We start from the raw sequence: 22,991 nt of genomic DNA, 5'->3' as shown, positions 1-22,991 counted from the left end.
TTCCAACGCCACCAAATTCATTACAGCAAAAGACCTGAGAAGAAAGTTATGATCAAAACACTGAGACGTATGTAGAATCCAAATTTGAATCCAATCCGATTTTGACTCTTATTGGTGAAATTTTGATTTAATCATTCCTTTGATTTGATTAAACTTAACCACATCTTCTAGGTCTTCTCAAAGTGTGCTTTAAAACCCAAAATCAATGAAATTAATTGTATCTTTATTTAAAACCTGAAAACAATACAAAATCAAACAAATAACAATGTTAAAGAATTAACATATGTAAGTTAATGGGGCTTCAATGTACAACATTCAGCGCTTATCAATTACACAATAATATTATATATCAATAATATTATTCCAATAAATATTTTCATATAATAATATTAGGAATATTATTATCCCAACTAATTCACCAAATATTTAGGTTTGTCTATTTAATTATTAAGCAATATTATTAGAGCCTAATAATAATTCACTTTTTATTAAACCGGAGTTTATAAAACTAATGGATATTTATTTTCATAAATGTCCATTAACATCGGAGCCACTTTATTTAGTTTTAAATTCTAATTTAAGACATTATATTTTAGGGTTTAAAATCTGGGGCGCTACAATGCATGTTATGTGTATGTGGTTTAAATGTTGGAGCTGTTTGGTAACCAATCCAAACCATTTCAATTTCCATTTCACTTCTCCCAAAAAAATCAAATCAAAAACATTCCAACTTTTTTACACTTTTTACATCACATCAATAATTTTTTATTACTATTCAAATAAAAAAACTCACTACAAAACAAAACTTTTTCACCTTTCTATAAAACATTCTCAAATTCTATATCACATCAATCATTTATTACTACTATTCAAATAAAACATCCCATTTTCCACAACTTACCAAACAGGTCCGTTAAGAAAGTACTTCTACTGCAAGATTGTGATCTCTGATGTGATGAGACGATGTGAGTGGTAACGTTGTGGAATGAGATGTTTCCACTTTCGGCTATATAAAAAAAGTAAAATTATTTAGGCTAGGTTGTCAAACAAGGTTTGCTTAGTGAGGAAGAGAAGAGAATTAAAAAATGTTGTTTGGGGAGAGATTAGTGTGTACCTTGTGCATGAACCATTTTCCTTCATTTTTATAGAGTGTTTTCCGTGTCATGGTTGTTTCGAGGGAGGGGATTCAAGAATAACCATTTTGATTCCTTACACCCCACTCTGTTAGGCGATTGCTCGGGTGTTAGGGTACACGTGGCCCGATTATAATCTTATGTAGTATGCCCGTTTTCTAGGACTTGTTTGGGCCTGACTTGTTTGTAGTGTTACTTGTGAGGTGTGGCTTATTAGGTCAACCTTGGAACTACAGTCCCATTACTTTGAGAGATTATTCTTGGGCCACCCAAGTTTCAAACATCTTCGAGAAATATTTGACTAAATTGTCGCCGTCTGACCATGATTTAGTCTGACATGACAATGTGAGGCAACCAAAAATACAAACACACTCAAAACTGTTTATACCTTTGTCACATTAGGATATTTTTCAAATAATAATAAAAAAAGAATCATTCAAACCAGGCCATTTAATTTGACAATAAATTCATAAAGGAATTTATTTAAAATTTGGACAAAACTGAAACTTAAAAACTAAATTACAATGAAGGACTAAATTTGATTTATTTTCAAATTTAAAATCTAAACCAATCCCCGAACTGAAATTGGTAGAACCCAACCGAATTCGATCTACATTCGTTTTAGTCGGGTTAAGATTGGCCGGGTTAGGTTTTCGGACTATTTGAACACACATACCCATTGGGCCGTTAGCTAAAGCGCAGTAGTGGCTTATGGAACTGAAATGCTTGGAGGATGACATGAAAATTATGAATTGGCTAGTAGAAGAACCAAGAACTTGCTGGCTGTTGCCAATAGATAATGGTCGTGAACAATTATTAGCTTGAATTTAAGAGAATTTAAAATGTGATCGTGAGAGACTCCTTATAAAATTTATTTAACCAAATAAAAATTGGGCTAACCGGTTATCGGGTCAGGTAAGTTTTATAAGTGGTATTTTACAATCTCTTATCTAATTCTTTTAAATTTAAATAAATAATTGTAGAAGATTATAACCGGTTAGGTAAAGTGGAGTAGAAAAGACTGAAGATGTTGGAAGCTGACGTGGCAATCCCGTATTGGCCGGAAGAGGAATCGAAGGACTTTGAGTGGAAGAGGCGATATATATAATAGCGGTGCAAATTTAAGGGTAAAGGGGGGGGGGGTTGATGAGTGATGAAAATATAAGTAGCAGACTCGCTGTGTTGAACTCTCACTTGTCTCCAATGGCTTCAGAGAAAGAGGCGGCTCTGGCAGCCGTTCCCTCTGATTCTCCTACCATGTAAGCTTTCTCCCTTTACGCCTTCAATTTCCTTTTAAATCTTCTGTTTCCTTATTCTGATTAGGCGCTCCGTTGCTTATTAGAAACTGATTCGGCGAATAATCTTAAAATGGCGTTAATTTTCTTTCTACGATCGGTCAACTGTGTAATGTTTTGACATTATCGCATGCATATGGGGGGTTTGGATTTGCTTTTTTGAAAACGGTGCTTATATAGAATAAATATAAGCAATTAATATTGGGTAAGTCTGGGAGATAAAAAGCAATTTTTATGCGAAAATGTTTACTTGATGATTTTCATGGATGGGGGTATTTGCCATTTATCGCATAATATTTTGGATCTTCAAGCCTTTGCCCTTACGTTTTCTCATCTCTATGAATGCGAATAGTGAATTATATTTTCCGTTGGATCTAACTTTCCTTTTGTAAGTTACAAATTAGTTTTATTAGCAATTTATTTGTCTGTTACCTTTAGATTCTAAAAGAGGGCTATAATGAAGGGACTTAGGGAATTGCATTAATCTATTAGGCGAGAGATTGAAGAATGAGTGGTAGGAGAAGGATCTGGAGTGTATAACAAAAGCAATAAGCAAGGGATCTGAAAACAGTGGGTGTTAGTTTCAATTGTGAGCTTTCCAAAAATAAATATTACATATTTGTGTTATTTTCGGGGTTCAATTATCAACAGATAAATAAATAATCAATTGAATAAAGAAGCATCCGTATTTGGTTTGATCATTGGATCACTTATTAAAATTTTTGTAGAATTGTTCTGGTGCTATTGGGGTGGGGTGGGGGGTAGTGTTGTTGGGACTCAATTGTTTTACAAGTTTCATAACAATTTCTGACCAGCTTTTACAAGCTGCAACATTTGTTGACTACGATCTGCATGCATAGATGTTGAATTTGGATCTTTAATCTCAAATTTTGTTAACATATTATTCTGATATTAATTGTTATGTTTTGTTTTATTTGCAGATTTGACAAAATCATTAATAAGGAAATTCCATCTACGATCGTTTATGAGGATGATAAGGTACTACGCTGCTCTTGGCCTACTACTTGCAATATTTTATTTTTTTGGCTGTTTTCGTAGTTAATAGACTAGCTCTGGCAGATGCTACATGATCATTTGTGGTAAAATTGTCTGTTATCTCATGGGATTTGTATTTGGGAGTTATGTTTAGGTTTCTCATTCTAACTCAGAGATGATAAATAAAGAAGGTTGCTGTTTATCAGAATGAAAGAGTTTTGAAGACTCAGAGCTAGTGTTATGTAGTCGATTCAATTTGTATTCTACGTAATGAGGTAATCCTACATTTTCATGAGCAGTTGACGTTAAGCAGCAAAGAAGCTTTTGGGCACTGGGGAGCCTCATTAGTCGAATAGATTTTTTTGATATGTAATAAACTAATCTTATTAAAAGCGTAAGGCACCCCTAAGCTTCTTTGTCGAATACTGCATGTGTAAACAAGGGACTTAGGGGTGATTGTCTAGAAAATATACCTTACGAAGTTTTTAATAGTATAACAAAAGGATAGGATTTGTAGATGAAATAAAAGGGAAAACTTTAGGGTTTGGGTGGCTGTTCTTGAACTGTGAACAGTAAACCGAGAATAATATTTGGACTTTTTCGAGAGCTATTTGAATGGATGAGTGGTTTGGTGTTCTTAGGATTGGATTCTAGGGAAATAATATATGAAAAAGTGAGATCTAATATTGGTTGGATTTTTGTATTTATTTTTTAATAAGTAATCGAGATATCATTAAAAAAAGTGTAAAGTGCAACCCACAAAAAGTATACAAGAGAAACACCTAGCTTGAAGAAAAAAAAAAGAACAATAAAATCATAAAAACTAAGCATCAAAGTAGATACAAATGTAGCTATCTAAAGATAAATAGTATTAGAGAAAAAGACTTAATATCCACTAACGTCCTCTCACGTTCATCGAAACTTCTATTGTTTATTTTCCTCCAAAGACAACACAAAAGGCAAAAAGACACCATCTTCCACACAACAACACTAAGTGCTACTAATAGTCCCCCTCAAACAAGCAAACTAGTCTACTACTCGTCTAGGCGTAACCCAAGGCAATAAAAAATGATTGAAAATAAAATTCCTTAAGACACAAGCAACTCACAATGGAGAAGAAGATAGTCCACGGACTTCCCATTTTTCTTGTACATACAACACACCTATTGAACACAATAACATGCCGCTTCCTAAGGTTGTCAATGGTAAGGATCTTTTCTAGGGCCGCCGACCAAGCAAAAAAAGCCGCTCTCAAAGGAACCTTATTTCACCAAATATTCTCCCAAGGGAAAGGAATGTCATCATTTTTTTTTTTTTTTATAAGTAAGCAAAATTTATTTAAAAAAAGCGTAAGGTGCCCCTAAGTACACAGACAGTATACACAGGAGAACCAAAGGTAACCCGTGAAATCTTAAGGCTTTAAAGAATGATCTCAAAAATGGAACGAACTGGAGTTTGGTAATGTGAAGCTCTGCAAAAAAATGCATATGGAAGAATTGTGTGCTCTTGATAGTTTGGAGGAACAATGTGGTTTAACTCCTGAAGAAAAGGTAAGGAAATGTGGGGTCATCAGAGATCTGGAGAATTCTATTTTACAGGAGGAGATTAGCTGGAGACAGAAGTCTAGGGTTCTTTGGTTTAAAGAGGGTGATAAATGCACTAAATTCTTTCATTGGGTAGTCAACTCGAATAGGAGGTCCAATTCCATAGAGTCACTCTCAATCAATGGCTCTACTTCTTCCGATCTGCAAGTTATTAGGGATCATGTTGCTCAATTTTATAAGTCTCTTTTTGCAGAACCTTTCTGTTGGGGGCCTAGGATGGATAGCCTTGTTTTTGACTCTTTGGATGCGGGTGAAGCCTCTTTCTTAGAACTTCCTTTTGAGGAAAGGGAGGTTTTAGAGGTGGTTAAAGGGTTGATTCGTGATAAGGCTCCAGGCCCTGATGGGTTCACTCTTGCGTTCTTCCAAGACTGTTGGGATGTGATCAAGACTGATCTCATGGGGGTTTTCCAGGACTTTCACACTCATAGCAGGTTTGTTAAAAGCATTAATGCCACTTTCATAGCCTTAATTCCAAAGAAGCCTGGGGCTGTGGATCTTAAAGATTTTCGGCCTATTAGTCTTGTAAGTGGCGTTTACAAGATCATTGCTAAAGTTCTTGCTAATAGACTCAGAAGGGTTGTGGAGAAGATTATCTCGAACCCCCAAAATGCTTTTGTGATAGGAAGACAAATTCTTGATTATGTTCTTATAGCTAATGAGTGTTTGGATAGTCGCATCAAGTCAGGTGATCCAGGGTTACTTTGTAAACTGGATATTGAGAAGGCTTATGATCATGTTAACTGGGATTTCTTATTGTATATGTTGAAAAGATGTGGCTTCGGGGAGAGATGGTGTTCTTGGATAGCGCATTGTATCTCTTCGGTGCGTTTCTTTGTTTTGGTGAATGGCACCCCTTCTGGTTTTTTTAGCAGCTCTCGTGGTCTTGGACAGGGTGACCCTCTATCGCCTCTCTTGTTTGTCATCGTGATGGAGGCCCTTAGCAAGTTGTTCTCTATTACTGTTCAAAGGGGTTTCCTCTCTGGCTTCTCTGTGGGCTCTAGTAGCAATGGAGTGATTAACATTTCTCATCTGTTATTCGCAGTCGATACTTCAGTTTTTTGCGGGGCCAATCCTGATCATCTTCTCTATCTTCGTATGTTATTACTGTCCTTTGAAGCTGTTTCAGGTTTGAAGATTAATTTGGACAAGTCAGTTCTGGTCCCTGTGGGTCATGTGGATAATATGGATGATTTGGTTGGCATCTTGGGCTGTGGAATTTCTTCTCTTCCTTTGAAGTACCTTGGACTTCCGTTGGGGGCCGCTTTTAAGGCCAATTCCAGCTGGGATGAGGTAGTTGGTAAGATTGAGAGGCGGCTGGCTAGCTGGAAGCGGTTGTATCTGTTGAAGGGTGGCAGAGTTACCCTTATAAAAAGCACTCTCTCTAATCTTCCTACGTACTTCCTTTCTTTATTCCCTCCAGTGTTGGTAGTCGCATAGAGAAGCTGCATCGAGATTTCTTGTGGGGAGGTATAGGTGAAGAATTTAAATTTCATTTGGTTAATTGGTCCAAGGTTTGTTCTCCTATTTCAAATGGTGGTTTGGGCATCCGGAATTTGAAGATCTTCAATAAGGCTCTTTTAGGAAAGTGGTTGTGGCGTTATGCCCATGAGAGAAAGGCTTGATTGAAATCTATTGTGGATGCAAAGTATGGTTCTACTAGGGCTGGTTGGTGTTCTTTAGATCCCCCCTGGGTCACACGGAGTGGGGCTTTGGAAGAATATTAGGAAGGGGTGGAGTTTGCTTTGTAGCCATACCAGACTCATTTTGGGAAATGGATCTAGGATCCGTTTTTGGGATGATGTGTGGTGTGGCGAGGTGCCCCTTAAGGTAGCTTTCCTAGTTTTGTATGACATAGCATGTGACAAGGATGCACTTGTTGCAAACCATTTGGTTGTGGGGAGCGGGTCCTATCAGTGAGATGTTAGCTTCTTTCGAGCGGCCCACAACTGGGAGGTGGATGTTTTGGCCTCCCTTTTCTCTTTGTTGTACTCAACTAGAGTGGATGGTGATGGGGAAGACCAGCTCTGGTGGTCTCCTTCTCACAAAGGGAAATTTGATGTTAGATCTTTCTACAAGGTTCTTGCTTGCAAAGAGGATATTCATTTTCCCTAGAAAAGTATATGGCGGACCAAGGTTTCCTTGAAAGTGGCTTTCTTCGCTTGGACGGCAGCGCGAGGGAAGATCCTCACCTTGGACAATCTCAGAAAGAAGCGTGTCATTGTGATTGATAGATTTTGCATGTGCAAAATGAATGGGGAGTTTGTGGACCATCTTCTTCTCCATTGCGAGGTTGCACGCGCTCTATGGAACGCCATCTTCCGTTGCTTCAGTTTGTCTTGGGTTATGCCTCTTCGGGTGGTAGATTTATTCGCTTGCTGGTGGACTGGTGGTCGCTCTTAGAGTGCGGTTGTGTGGAAGATGGTCCCTTGTTGCCTTTTGTAGTGCTTGTGGAGGGAACGCAATGATAGACAGTTCGAGGACAAAGAAAGAACCATTGAGGAATTCATTTCCTTTTTCTTTCATTCTTTGTACTCTTGGTCTGCTGCGTTCCTCGCACCTTTAGTGTTTAGTTTTAATGATTTCCTTGTTTTGTTTTCTTCTTCCTCTTAGATGCCTTTCTTGTATACTTCCTGTGTACTTGATTGCGTTTGACGCTTTTTAATGATATTTCTCTTACTTATCAAAAAAAGAAACACCCGAGATACAATCCACAAAATCCACCAAGGCATACAACCCTACAACATGTTGGCCTTGCCTTTCCTACACCTAGATGTAGCTTTAACGTTGCCATAATTGACGGAACTTTTCAGATTCCGAAGCTCCCTCTTTCCTTTGGATTTTTGGCACTCAATCATCTCGCCCAAGATAGTCTTGAACTCTTTGCCCTAACCCTTATCCATCACCCACTCCACGGGCAGCCTCTCCAAAAATGCTTTCTCCCAAACATCTATCTCCCTATTGTGGTCAAAATCGACAATCGAAGCCTGGGTTTGGGAGAAGCCATTTCCGACCTCCCGAGACAAAGCATTCTAACGAGAGTTGAGAAATCCCTTCCTAATAAAGTATTTCTTTATGGAGGCCCTGCAACCTTGTTCAATGGAAGCTCTGCAGCCGTCTTCGAGGCTTCCAGGGAATCTAAGAGAAACCCATTGTTCCACTTCACGGAATGGCCTTCCCTAAGCTCCCTAGCCTTCGGGTAATAATGCTGAAAGGGTTTGGAATTAAGCAGCAAGGGAGAAGAATAACGATTCTTCTCCCCCAACTAGGAAGCCCTTGAGAGGGGAGGAGCAGCGAAAGCGGGGAGCTCTATACCACACGAGCTACCGGAAAAACCAGAGCTCACAAACAGACTAGCCGGAGCTGGAGGAGCAACCAGCGACACCGTAGGCGGCAGCTCTGGATCTGGCAAGGGGGGGAAGATGAAAGTGGGAGTCGGCTTGACTGGAAGAAGGGCTGATGCAGACTTCAAAAGGCAAGACGACCCACCCCTAGAATAAGTCTCCGGCGACAAATTCGGCTGGATGCTCGTGTGGTACACTGTAGAAGAATCTAACATTGAACAACCCTATTCTTTTTTAGGAGACCTATCAAACCTTGTCTTCACCTCCACGTCTCACTTTAAATGAATACAACAAATTGAAGAATGAGGTAGAGACATCCACTTTCCAATTATGAGCTGCTCCAGCAAATCTTATGTTCCACGAATTTGAGTCACCAGAAAGCTCCAAATAAACCGCTACGAAAGCATCCTTCACTCAAGCAATAATGTATAAATTTGGAAAGGCTTCTTTAAGGGCCTTATTCCCACACCACAGATCATTCTGGAATCTAATCTTGGAGCCATCTCTCACCTCAAATCTGATATGGCTAGAAAATAGTCCCCAGTCCCTCCTGATATTCTTTCATAACCCCACCCCATACGACCCAAGATGTTTGTTAGAACACCACCCGCTCCACATGTGACGTCCTACATCACTTAGGTATGGGAATGAAGATGTGCTTATATGTATATTCGTATCCTTCTTGACATGTGTTTTAAAGCGAACTTATCAGAATTCCACAGTTAAGTGTGCTTACACGAGAGTAGTGTCAGGATGGGTGACCTTCTGGGAAGTCTGGTTCGGGAGCTAAAAGCGGACGTTATTGTGTCATTGGACGTGGGTCGTTACACCACGAACTGCCAAATTTTACTCTTCATAAAGCTTGTCTCATGCACATAGCGCCATAGCCATTTTTGTAAGAGAGTACGATTGAACATCAACAAGTTTTGAACCCTTAACCCTCCCCAGAGATTGGATAATAAACCTTGAACTAGCTTACCGGGTGAAATTTTGAACTCTTCACCTAGCTCACCCCTAAGAAATCTTGATGAAGCTTCTTTATGTAGTTTGCAACACAAGTAGGGAGAGGGAAGAGGGACATGAAATATGTAGGCAAAGTGGAAAGGGTGCTCTTTATAAGGGTAACCTTACCACTCTTAGACAAGTACATTATTTTTCAATTAGCCAAATGATGCTCTATCTTTTCAATGACATCATCTCAAGTAGACTTGGCCTTATAGGAGGCCCCCAACAGAAGACCAAGACACTTTAAAGGCAGAGAAGGAACCCATAGCCTAGAATGTTAGCCAACCCATCCACATTATCAATATTACCCACATGAGCCAATTCTAACTTAGCCAGAAGCATAAAAATAAAGCACACAGGTAGTGAAGGTGGTTAGGATTGGCCCCACAAAAGTGTCATCTACAAACAACAGGTGTGATATGCTAACCACACTAGAGTGCTTAGACCCCATAGAAAAGCCTGAGAAAAAACCCATTAATAGTTGCAGAAAGCATTTTACTTAAGGCCTCCATAACAATAACAAACCGAAAAGGTGGGAGCTATTAAAGAAATCAAACGGATATGTTAACAACACCAGAGTACCTAGACCCTGTAGAAAAGCCTGAGAGACAACCTTCATTAACAGTTGCAAAAAGCATTCTACCCTAAGGCCTCCATAACAATAATAATTTGAAAAGGTGACAAAGGATCTCCTTGTCCCAAACCACGGGAGCTACTGAAGAAACTAAATGGATTACCATTCACCAAAACGTAAAAACACACTGAAGAAATGCAATACGCTATCCATGAGCAATTTCTCCCTAAAATAGGACCTCAACAAATAAATTAAGAATTCCCTATTGATATGATCATAAGCCTTCTCAATATCTAATTTGCAAAGGACCCCCGTCTCACAAGATTTGATCCTTTTTTTATTTTTATTTTTTTTATTTTGATAAGAAATAAAATTTTATAAAAAAAAAGCGTAAAGCGCCCCTACTATCTTAGCCTTAACTGTTGATCCTCAAGATGAAATCCCATGAAGAAATACCCGCGAAGCAACCCCTCGGAGAAGACAAACTAGACTGAAAACCGATCTTAGAAAAAAAAAACTCCGATGAAAGAACCGATGGCCCCTAGTGGTACGCGTCAAGCTCTGCTGGATGACGAGCTCCGAAAAAGCAAAACCCTAGTGTGACGTGCCTCCACACACCATCGCTAGGGTGAAGAGAGAAGAAGAGAGGCGTGGGAAGAGGAGAGAGGCAAGTGCGTTTTTAAAATCATTTAATCAAAAAGAGATCAAAGCGATGACACCAGATTTGATCATACTATCTAGATATTCATTTTCTATGAGAACGAAATCAAGGATTTACCTACCTTTAACTTGGGGCTTTGAAATAATCTTTTTCACTACCCTTCTCAATCTATTGACAAGAACTTTGGCAATAATCTTATAAACTCCACTCACAAGATTAATAGGTTGGTAGTCCTTAAGATCAATAGTCTCGGATTTCTTCGAAATGAGAGCAATGAAGGTAGTAGTAAGGCTTTTTTCAAACTTACTACTAGCATGAAAATCATAGAGTACCCCCATAATGTTTGCCTTGATCACATCTCAGCAAGCTTGGAAAAATGCTATAGAAAAACCATTAGACCCTGACGCCTTATCACTGTTCATACCTTTTACTACCTCAAGAACCTCATCCTCCGCATCTATGGAGTCAAAAGCAAGGCCAGCCAGTTGAATTGTTATGAAAAAACTATCATAGAATTGCACAATGTGTTTCCTGATAGCAGATTGATAAAAAAAAACTGAGTCATTTATTGACAGTGATTCAATGAAGCTGTTTCTCCTATTTGAGTTGGCCACCCCGATGGAAAAATTTTGTGCTTCTATCACCCCTTTTTTAGCCAAAGAGTCCTTGACTTTTGTCTCTAACTAATCTCCTCCAATAAAGGTACTTTTTCAATTCACTAATAACCATGCAACTCTTCCAAAAGTAATTTTCCTCAACTTCTCTTCTGCAACTAAATCTCTCCCTTTCTCCAACCCATCAAGAACATGGAACTCTTCCAAAAGAGTTTTTTTTTTTATGGGACTCCACGAAAGAGTTTTTTTATGGGACTCCACGTTGCCAAACGCCTGCTTTGTAGCAACCCAAAGAAAAGTGCTAGTCACACCTGCGCTATCACTCCAAAAGGACTAGTCAATTCGATGTTTCCGGAATCTCTTATAAAGCCAAGTTTCACTTAGTAATTAAGTAATGTGGGACTTAAGCACTCATGACTGTCTTTATAAACTACCTACTCTATGTGGGCTACTCCTCATCTTCCCAATGTGGGACAAATGTGTTACATGCTCATTTCAGATTTTTAAATTAGCTTTCAAGGATTTAAGTTTACAAAACATAATGAAGTTAGGAGAGCCTTGAAAGTGATAAGAAGACCACCACTGCCTTACCCTGTCCACAAAGCCTTTAGCCTTTAGCCACATATTCTCAAACTTAAAAAGATTTTTGACCTCCCTGAATACCCCACTACAATCAAGGAGAATGGGGAAGTGGTCTGAGCACAATTTATGCAACATTTTCTAAAATAAATCGGGAAACCTAACTTCCCATCCAGGAGAAACAAGAAACTTATCAATTCTTGATTAAGAATGGGAGTCCCGATTATTAGACCACGTAAAATTCCCTCCTACAAGGGGAAGATCTATGAGACCCTGCTACAAAAATTAAGTTAGAAAACTCCATCATAGCGGGACTAAAACGAGCTTTACTTGATATTTCACTAGGAAAGCGGGTGATGTTGAAGTCTCCCTCAATGCACAACGGCATATTTCACCAACTTAATTAGCAAGCCAGCCAACTTCTCCCATAAGAACCTTCTATCGTAGTCGAAATTAGGCCCATAAACCCTTGCAAAAGCTCAAGAAAAGCCATCTTTGAATTTCTAAAGGAGTAGGCAACAATAAACTCCCCCTACAGTCCTCGATGTTCTCTACAACCCTCTTATCCCACCTAAGCAATATTCCATCGGAAGCCCCTCTAGAAGTTGAGTAGCACCAATCCACATGTTTGTTTATTTATTTATTTTTTATAAGTAATTTTTTATTATTATTATTTTTTTAGGTAATGAAATGCATATCAAAGAGCGCAGAAGGGGCGCAACCTAAGTAAATAGGAAGTATACAAAAGAACGCCTAAACTCCCCCCACAGTCCTCGATGTTCTCTACAACCCTCTTATCCCACATAAGCAATATTCCATCGGAAGCCCCTCTAGAAGTTGAGTAGCACCAATCCACATGTTTGTTTATTTATTTATTTTTTATAAGTAATTATTTATTATTATTATTATTATTATTATTTTAGGTAATGAAATGCATATCAAAGAGCGTAGAAGGGGCGCAACCTAAGTAAATAGGAAGTATACAAAAGAACGCTTAAATAGAAGAAAAAAGTACAATAAAATCATTAAAACTAATCACTAAGGGAGCTAAAAACACAACTGTCCAAGTGAAAAGAGAGGAAAAGAAGGACATGAGCTCCTCCAACGTTCTCTCTTGGTTCTCAAAATTTCTATCATTACGTTCTCTCCACAAGCACTGCATAAGGCAAGAAGGCACCATCTTCCACACGATAGCACTTTGAGAATGATTACCCGTCCACCAGCAAGCAAACAAATCAACCACTCGATTAGGCATAACCTAGGACATCTCAAAGAGACTGAAGATAGCATTCCATGGAGCACATGCAACCTCACAATGGAGAAGAAGATGATCCACGAACTCCCCATTCCGTTTGCATATGTTGACACCCCTACAAGCTTCACACAACTCTGCTGGAAATGAGCTCCAATTTATACTCCTGTAAACAAATAATATCTGCCTCCTTGTCACCCTTGGCTTCATAAAAAAACCACTAGCAGCCCTCCCCTTGATTCTACTGCGGCTAATGTTGCCACTGATCGTGCCATAGTTATGAAACAAAATAACCTTCTTAATTCTTTTTCTTTTTTTTTCCAAATAGGAGCAAATGAGCAATAGGCTGACGGCTCGCTTCAATGGCCCTAAACAAGGCCAGAAGCTCCTCTCCAAAACCCTTGCACGAAAGACCCACAAAATGATTGATTTCCTTCACTGTTTGGCAGTGTTTGCTGAACCCAGGCTGAAGGCAAACATAATCTCAATGGAGTGTGCTCTTCCTCAAAGAACAAATCTACATCCAGATGAGGTCGGGTTACAAGCGCATCGCTCCTATCCACACCCCCAACCAACTCAGCAAACTCAATACCTGTATCCTTCTCTACACTCTTAGTCCCCCCCCCCCCCCCCCCCCCCTTCTTTTGCGACACTTCTTTGGAATTAGGGTTGGCAATTTTTGACACGACCCGCGAACCCGGCACGAACACGACACGAAAAAATCGGGTTTGGGTTTGTTATAATCGGGTTGACCCGATTATAATTGTGTTTGGCGGGTCAACCCGCGGGTTGACCCGCCAACACGAGTATAACCCGATTACGCGGGTTGACCCGCCAACACGATTATAACCCGATTAAAAAAAAAATTCACGCCTCACGTTCACGGTTCACCCTCTTCTCCCATTTTCTTTATTCTTTTCCCTTCTTAGTTGTTCGATTCTTCACTTCTTCTTCCTTGTTCAAACACGCAGCATAGAAAAGAGAGAGAATCATCCTCCTCTCCCTTCTGATTTTCTTCTTCTTCCTTCCTCTTGTCTTCTTCTTTCTCCCATCCGTAACAGAAAGAGAGATGGTGATCAATTACGAACCGAGTGGAAAATGAAGAAAGAAAAGAAATATCAAAGAAAGAAACCGGCAATTGAAGACATGAAGGTAAAAACTAAAATTGAAGGTTGAAACTTGAAACATGTGAAATTGGTGTCGGGTCGGGTCGGGTCGTGTCGGGTTAACGAGTTACACGATTATTAGTCGTGTTTATCGGGTCATGTTCGGGTTACCCGATTATTAATCGGGTCGCGTGTCACAACCCGATTAATAATTGGGTCGGGTTCGTGTTGAACTCGTTTATGTAATCGGGTCGGTCGGGTTGACACGAACCCGACCCGAATGCACGAATTGCCAAGCCTATTTGGAATAAGGAGAAGAGGAGATAAAAGACTTCGGCAATGGTACCTGCTTACCCACCCCCCCCCCCCCCCTAGCAACAAAACCCTACTCTAAAGCACCTCCTCAAAAGGACCGGCCCTCAAATCCACTTTACTCAAACAAACAGGATTGGTCACAAAGCCTTCGTGGAGGCCTACTTGCCTAACCAGAAAAGGCATGCCTCCAGGCCTGTAGTCATTGCCACCAGACTTCTCAACGAAAAGCCCTCAAATCCACCAGCTTAGCCACATCATTGGTGAAATCTGAGGGGGGAGGAGGGAGCTAGGGAGGGCAATGTTTTTCGACTGGAAGCACCGAAGGTTCCACTGTGACCAAAAGGATACCGGCTAGCACAGATGCATCAACTTTAGCCCCCAAAGGAGTCTGCGCAACACGCTCAACATCCAACTTGGAAATGATGACTGCTGGCAAGTCCACCAGAGGGCCACAAGGCTGGGCAGAGCACCTACCCACCACCGGCTTCTCAAAACCCATTACTCCTGGGTCCTTACCCAAAGTATAGGCCTCCCCAGCCTGTTTGTTTAGAGCCCACTTAAAACTGGGCTTGAGATGGACTGCGTGCTTCAAATACACTTGATTTTTAATTGGATTTGGCATCTTATGGGTGGTTAACTTCCAAAATAGCAACTTGTGATTTATATAGATCCTCACACTTTGATTGTTTATGATAAAAAGTCCTGCTCTGAAACTGACTCATCATATTTAAATATTATTAAGGAACTACATTATATAGCCTACCTCCAAAATACCTTTCTTTGTTAATTACTGCAGCATCTGTACGTTATCATGAGTCTCATTCTGTTGCATGTTCAAGTGACATTGAATTGATCATGTTCAGCACAACTATAACAAATTAAGAATAGGAATTATTTCTGAAAGAATTATTTTTAGCAAGGTTTTGCATCTCAATTACCTTTGTCGTTCCTCCTCCCCCTCCTCTTCTTCTTCTTAGATATTTTACCTCCAGAATACCTTTCTTTGTTCAGCAATGTAGCATCTATACAATATCATGTCTCATTCTGTTGCATGTTCAAGTGAAATTGGATTGATCATGTTCAGCACAACTAGGACAAATTAAGAATAGCAATTATTTCTGAAAGAAACTTTTTAGCAAAATTTCGCTTCCCAATTACCTTTATTGTTCCTCCTTTTCTTTTCTTCCATGCCTTAAAGAAATGAAACGATCCTACGTTAGGTTAAGGATTTACTTTCTTCTCCTCACATCTCCTTCGTGATTTGAAGCCATGCCTGAGAGAAATTAGAATGCTTTTGCTTGACTTCAAGTGTGAGGGAAACAAAAGCAATTACCATATCACTTTCTTCTTGTAATTTGAAGACTGTTTTTCCGAATGGCTATCTTACCTTATGTGGTTGGTGGTCCTATGGTGGTTGTGGTTGAAGTGTCGGTTAAGGAAATATTTTTACTGCCTAAATTTTTAAGTGCTCTTAGCTGATTTTATTATCTTATTTTTTTTTTTGTCTGAGCTATTGGGTAACTTTTGTTTTGTTTTGTTTTTTTTTTTGTTGGTTTTAGTTTTTTATATTTTCTGAATCAATTCTTTTCCACTAAATTTAGAAAACTATTTTCTTCTTTATGATACATTTATTGGTGTAGCAGTACTGCAATAGATGTTAATTTTCCCATGCTGTTTTATTTTTGGCAGGTCCTTGCTTTTAGGGACATAGCTCCCCAAGCTCCCACGCATATATTAATCATTCCAAAATTTAAGGATGGATTGACAGGACTATCTAAGGTATATTTTTTGTGGCTTGCTTCATAGGCATCATTTGGCAGATATGCTTTGTAGCATGGACGAAATGACAGGATCCATGATACAATTTCCAAAAAGTGACTCCCTTTTTTTCTTTCATTTTGTTGTGACCTTACATGTATAGTATGGCCATATAGACTTCATGTCTTGGGGAAATTTACTTCAATCAGCTAGTGCTTTTGTTATATTCACTCTTCCTTTAAACAGCTCGAAGCATGCCATAAAGAATAAAAAAATGGCTTGAGAGATTGATACCATTTTACTGTTTAAAATTTGCTTCTAGTTATTGGGACTGGACCTTTTTTTTTTTGTTTTGACAACGTTTTTGGCATTGGTAACTGGACGTACTGGTTCATTTACTTTAAATCCGAAAATGGTTACTGGAGGGCACTGATTAGTATGGAACCTGTTTGATTATCCATAGTTTGTAGTAAGAATTTTGTGTGCGCCTGTGCCTGATACTCGTCTGGAGACCTAAAATATTCTCTCATCACCTGAAAAATAAATTCAATTATAAGTGTGATCACTGTGATATGGTTAATCATAGTTAATTGTAGCTAGTTATTTGCAATTATATCTTCATTGTATAATGACATAAATTGACGTCCCTGTGTCAGATTTATTTTGCTTTTTACGTGGGCACAAATTGAATTTGTTGAAATTTGAATGGATTGGTAAATCTGTTAGCGTTGATTGAAGAAGAGCATTTTTGGCAGACAATGGGTTGCATAAGTTGAGTAAATGTTATCCTGTAGCTTATTCTTGCTAGGGCATTTCTAATCTTAGTAGGTTTGAAATATCCATCAAAACCTTTTTCTGCGTGGTTTCTAAATTGAAATTTTTGTAGCATTTCCAATCTAAGTAGGTAGAATATAAAGAGATATGGGGTCCCACTTTTTGCTAGTTCAGTTTTGGTCGAGTATTTGGTATATATTCTTGCCCATTAAGGTGATTTTGATTACTATATGGTTTGTAATCAGTCTATATTAATCTCTGGGTAAGGCAATGAGTAATGCTATTTCTTATCAATTTTTTTCTCTTGCTTGTTTTGATATCATTGTAAGTTAATAATGATATGGGGCTTTGTTTCCCAGGCTGAGGAGAGGCACAATGAGATTCTTGGCCGCCTTCTTTACACTGCTAAGCTCGTTGCCAAGCAGGAAGGCCTGGATGATGGCTTCAGGGTTGTGATTAATGATGGGCCAGATGGATGTTTGTGCTCGCTCTTTCAACCTTGTCATTGCTTGAAATTAATCAAATTAATTTCTTAGATTTCAGATTATTATTTTCTCAACAACATATATTATTATTTTTGCAGGTCAATCGGTTTATCACATTCACGTCCACCTCCTTGGGGGGCGACAAATGAACTGGCCCCCTGGCTAATATTTAGGCTTGTCTGCCTTCGTTGGTGCCTCTAAATTAGCAAGGAGTTAACAAATAAGGATGCTGGTTTGTAGTTAACAATTTAACTTTTGCCGTGTGTTCTGTGCCTACTTGAAATGGTGCTATAGATTTGTTGAGCACTGTAGCATTCAACAAGGCAAAAGAATATACTAAAAATATTCGAAACTCTCTCTCTTAATTTATTTTTTATTCTCTTTCCTCTTCTCCTCTCTCCTTCGTTCTCCTTCTAAGAAACACGCTCTCTGTACTCTCCCTCTCTGCACAAACAAGGCCATCTTCCTCTTTCGGTGAAATTTGCATTTAATCTCTCCCTCTCTCTCTCTGATCTCTTACACCACCCCAATTTGATCAAATTGACTTGGATGGAGAGCCAGATAATTGAGGTGTGAAACACTGCGTTTTGGGTGGGGTATATAGTTTGGAATTGATTCGAGCAACTGAGCAAGTGGTACTAATCCGCTCTTCAATTGCGATCCGGTGAGCTCAATTGAGCCTTTTCTTGTGGGGTTGTTTGGCAGCTGAAGGAAAACATATGGAATGAAAATTTTGGTTTTAAGTTTTAGGATCAATCAGAGTCAAGAAAATATGTCTTCATTAAAATTGATGCATCGTCAAGAAACCATGTGTATCCACTACATCTAAGATTGCTGGAAGAAAGAATATTTAAAAAATGGAGTAGTGAAAGTGGATACTTCAAATTAAAGAGTGAGATGAAGTAGAGATGAGGTGCACATCAATGCAGATAGAAGACACGTTAACAAACAAAAAGAAGAAGAGAATATAGAAAATCCGATGACACAAATTATTTATTTAGGAAAGAAACAAAGCAGAGAGAAATGGATATGGCGGGCGGCATATAAAAAAGCGATAATTGAGGTGCTCTCCAATCTCCATGTCTCTATGTCGCAAAAGGAAGAGACAGTCGAGCTCGAGGTGATTGGGAGTGAGAGGGTGGCTTATACGGTATGGGTGGCCTACTGCCCACATGCCTCAATGTGGGCTTGTATTCCTCAGACCCCCATTTCTTTGGGTTCGGCCCCACGCTCACAGCCTTCTCGCATCGACAGCTTGACAACAACCCATTCCCTGATAATGGCGATGATGATGATGATGGTCTCCGTTTGCTCTTTTCCGGCCCCTGCATAACCATTGGATTTGGGTCGTCATCGGCCGTTGTCACACTCCAATCGATGCTACACTCGCTTGGCTCGTAGATATGATGATTACTAGTACTGGACGTCGGTGTCAATGTCATTGGCGATACTCCTCCTAATCTTGTATCACAGCTGTCCACTGAATATTCTCTGCCACCGTATGTTGTCGGATACGAACTAGTCTGAGTTGAGAAGCTCTCTATCTCAAACAGGTCCGAGCTGGCGTTGCTTGCCACTTCATCATTATCGTCCACCATTCTTGATTTGGGAATATTAGAGACAGCTTCGTGTACGTGTGAGGAGGGCCGGAACACTTCCAAAGAATGGCGGGCTGGATCTGATTCTTCAATATTGCGAATGCTAACCCCTCCTCCTTTCAGAACCTGCAGCACTTTTAATGGAGACGATGTTGACGAGGACGACGATGGATTTAGTATGGGAAAGGAGAAGGCAGTAGTAGTAGTACTGTGATGATCAGCAGGTAAAAGACTTTTGTAACTGATCACTGCTTTCCCCGAATCATCGACTTTTTCCACCACCGACTCCGACTGCCTTTTGGGTTCTGCTACTCGGACGGACTTTCTGCCTGAGCAGGGGCATTTTCTCCCGAAAAGCCATCTTCCGCTCCCTTTCATTTTCTTCTCACCCTTGTGCACGGAGAGCGGGATTGCGCCCGGAGGATTCGACAAGAGACCACTCCGGCTGTTCCAACTAGCTTCTGATGAAGCCGTTGGAGTTGCTCTGTAGTTTCTAACATTAGTATACCCGTTATCCACCCAAGAGAATCTGGTCGGATCCAATCGCTCCGAATTACGTTTCAGATTCACAACATTCACATTAATATTGCAGCTTACTCTACTACTGGATTCATTGAAGTAGTTGTGGGCATCAAAAATGCTTATCTCATCCACTGTGCTGCCTTCTTGTTCGCCAATCATCATGCCGCCTTCTTCCGGTCTGAGACTTGAGGAGAAAGATAAGCTGCCTTTCAGCGTTTTCCTAACTGCTGCTGCTGCTGCTGCACTCTCCATCTCCAAATTTTGTGAAAATTCTTATAGCACAAAAGAAAAGAGGGACTATTATACACCACTTTAACAACCTCAGAAAGAAACCTCAAGTCTTTGCCTCTTAAATTCCTCCCCGCCTAAGCCCCTGTTTTATAAAGGCCAGTGTAAAAGGTTTTTTTTTTAAAGATAATTCTATCAATTGAACAATGAAATGTTAAAAAAATACTTGAAGATAATATTTAATTAGTAATTTTACATTTAGAAGAGTGGAAGAATGATTTTTTTTTTTTTTTTTTATATATATATATATATATAAATTATTTAAGTAATATTTAAATATAAAAAATGCCTTATTTAAATTTATTAACTTAAATTTCAAAATCTACCCAACCACCCATGAGTTGGACTTGGACACATGTTTGTCCTAACCGTCAATCATGAACCAGTAAAAACCAAGATGTTCTTTATAATAAAAAAAAATAAAATGAAAAGCGACAATACTACTCAGTTGGCTTAGGTTTTATTATTATTATTATTATTATTATATTGGTCTCAAGTTTTTTTTTTTTGAGAGAAAATATTGGTCTCAAGTTGGCTAGGTTTGTTTGTGCCGGTTTTGCTCTTATACAGTTACAGGGAAATGCCCAAGTGGGCTTTAGGATTCTGCGGTAATAATTACTTACAAGAAAAAAAAAAGAAGAAAAAAAAAAGAAAAGGTTATTTAATAGACTGTTATGCGAATGCTATACACTAGGTCAATGTAATAATGAAAATTTGTCATTCTTTTTTTTTTTTACAAATGCTGAGCCAATGCTTGATTTTTACTACTACACCATCAAATTGTTTAGAAGTCGTATAACATTTTACTAAACAATATTACTAAAAGAAAAAAAAAATGCTATTTATCGTATCTAAATTCCACTCAAACCCAAATTTTGGGCTCTATCTTTAGTTCTCTGATTTCACTACAAGAATACAATATATAAAATTGATATTTATTATAAAATCGTATTAGCGAGTTAGTGACCATACGTCGATTGTTGTTGATAATAGTAGGTGTTGGGGATAAATTCCACTCAACCCGATCCAAGGAGAAGATAGACATTCAACAACTACTTCAGAGAAATCAGGTATTAGTTATTTCAGTAAATTCGGATTAGGACTCTACTCCAAGTTGAATTGGAGTAAGTAGTCGTAATCCGATCAGTACGTGATCCTATCCCCAAGAGAATTGGGATAGGACTCTAATTAGTCAAATAAGAGATCAGATAAGAAGAATGATTAGATCAGAGGTCTAATAAAGGATCAAAGTCCAATTAGAACTCTAGCAACATTTCTAGATCAACAAGGAGCAGGAATCCTACTTCAGGTTTGACTCTACATCTCCCCAGGTATAAACGAAGACTTAAATTTTTATGCATAGAGTATTATTTTCTTACATAAGCTAATTTAGGCATCAGAGAGGACCCCCGGAAGGGTCCCTTAGTTTTGTTGTTTTGCAGAATTATTAAGAAACGTGAAGACATCAGAAGAGCGTGGAGAATCACACCATACCGGAAACTGTACCAACAGTTTGGTGCCGTCTGTGGGAAACGATTATTCGTTCTTCATAAAAGAAAAAAAAGATCCAGCATGGTGATGAACACACGTTCCGGAAGCCAGACCAACCGAGAGCCCAGAGCCCCACTAGAACCGGTTATTCAGAATAATCCACAGCCTCCACCACCCGATGTAGACCAGGATCGCATAGCAGCGTTGGAAGCCCAGATTGAATCCTTAACATAGCGGAATGCCGAGTTGCTGCTCAGGAGGCTGGAACAGCCCAATCCCGAGATGAACATGGATGAGCGTGAGGAAGAAGATCACAACAGCAACACTAATCCTCGGAGGGAGGATGACCGCCAAGGAGATTTGAGCAAAGTTATTGCCGAGCTGGAGAGAAGGTGCACGTACATGGAGATGGAAAGAAAGGAAAAAAGCAGATCCATAGTTGTGGATAAGCTCCTAATGGGTACAGACTCACCCTTCACCAGACGAGTAGCAGACTATCGGCTACCCGATAAGTTTAAGGTACCCCAAATTCTAAGTTATGCAGGAGACGGAGATCCCTTAGATCACCTAGAGAATTTCCGAGCTCATCTAGACCTTCAAGGGACACCCGATGAAGTAGCGTGTCAGGCCTTCCCCCTTACTCTTTCGGGGAATGCCTGGGACTGGTTCAAGAAGCTGCCCCTGAATTCCGTTGATCAGTTCAAGGAGTTATCCAAAATATTCCTAACGAAATTTCTAGCTTTCCAAACAAGGAAGAAGCCCTCGGGATATTTGCTATCATTGCACCAGCAAAGCAACGAAAATCTTAAGGAGTTCATGGCTCGGTTTAACTGAGAGAAGGTAACGGTCGAAGATCCGACCGAGGATATGGTCTTTGCTGCCATTTATCAAGGAATTTCACTCGAGGAGCCTTTGATGAAGAAGTTGGTCCGGAAGCAACCGAGTACCTTGCAGGGCCTCATGGATAAGGTAGAAGAATTCATCAATTAGGAAGAGACGCTGAAGTCTATGGCCAGTTCTAGGCTACCCCAAGAGACAGCCCCAGAAAAGAAAAGGAAAGAATTCAGGAAAGCTGATGGGGAAGAGCAGAGGCAGGTAAAGAAGTTCAAAGATTACAAGCAGGGCATTACACCGAGGGGTGCGTAACCCTAAGGTTGTTAATAGAAGAATTTATAAAGAATGGCAAGCTAGTTCGGTTTTTGGGAGAGCAACGAAACCAGCCAGGAAATAACAGGCCTCGAAATCATCAGGACTATCAGCCCCGAGAACAGTAGCCACGGGATTACTATCCCCGAGACCGTCATCAGCCAAACGAAAGGGATCAGGAGAATGATCCCCAAGATGACATAGAAAGAAGAGAGGACTGAAGAAGTACAAGCCCACGGCATAAAGAGCCGAGGCAACAACATAATCTGCCCGTGATCAGGTAGAAAGGACTCTCGGAAATTTCCGGCTAGACTTTTATTTTTAGCATTTATGTTTGCAAAGAACTAGACTTTTATTTTTAACTCAGACATGTTATAATAAAAGACAGAAAATTACCCAAATTTTGGGAATAAGTATTTTCAGAATAAAAGAATAGAGCTGACTTAAGCATCGG

The 22,991-nt window shown here is 39.5% G+C and overlaps 2 protein-coding genes across 2 annotated transcripts; one reads left to right on the top strand and one right to left on the bottom strand.

Moving 5' to 3' along the window:
* Nucleotides 1–2,235: 2,235 nt before the first annotated feature.
* LOC133873611 (14 kDa zinc-binding protein) lies at nt 2,236–17,881 on the top strand. Its single transcript, XM_062311340.1, has 5 exons — nt 2,236–2,392; nt 3,370–3,427; nt 16,165–16,254; nt 17,367–17,484; nt 17,591–17,881. Exons 1-5 carry the CDS (start codon nt 2,280–2,282, stop codon nt 17,656–17,658), a joined length of 447 nt encoding a protein of 148 aa, XP_062167324.1. The 5' UTR covers nt 2,236–2,279; the 3' UTR covers nt 17,659–17,881.
* Nucleotides 17,882–18,481: 600 nt separating this feature from the next.
* On the bottom strand, nt 18,482–19,939 carry LOC133873610 (protein PHYTOCHROME KINASE SUBSTRATE 4). The gene has a single exon (XM_062311339.1). The coding sequence runs from the start codon at nt 19,862–19,864 to the stop codon at nt 18,578–18,580; it is 1,287 nt and encodes a 428-aa protein (XP_062167323.1). The 5' UTR covers nt 19,865–19,939; the 3' UTR covers nt 18,482–18,577.
* Nucleotides 19,940–22,991: the final 3,052 nt, after the last annotated feature.

This window comes from Alnus glutinosa, chromosome 7 (genome assembly GCF_958979055.1).
Source record: "Alnus glutinosa chromosome 7, dhAlnGlut1.1, whole genome shotgun sequence".
Taxonomy (NCBI): domain Eukaryota; kingdom Viridiplantae; phylum Streptophyta; class Magnoliopsida; order Fagales; family Betulaceae; genus Alnus; species Alnus glutinosa.
The sequence above is the reverse complement of the archived record's forward strand: the minus strand, read 5'-3'. Positions and strand labels throughout refer to the sequence as shown.

Bases quoted from the DNA above. Each gene is read 5' to 3' on its own strand.
- LOC133873611 (XM_062311340.1), top strand. From the start codon at position 2,280: ATGAGTGATGAAAATATAAGTAGCAGACTCGCTGTGTTGAACTCTCAC. The intron at 2,393-3,369 runs GTAAGCTTTCTC...TTTTATTTGCAG, and splicing joins CCCTCTGATTCTCCTACCAT to ATTTGACAAAATCATTAATA. The intron at 17,485-17,590 runs GTTTGTGCTCGC...TTATTTTTGCAG, and splicing joins TAATGATGGGCCAGATGGAT to GTCAATCGGTTTATCACATT.
- LOC133873610 (XM_062311339.1), bottom strand. From the start codon at position 19,864: ATGGAGAGTGCAGCAGCAGCAGCAGCAGTTAGGAAAACGCTGAAAGGC.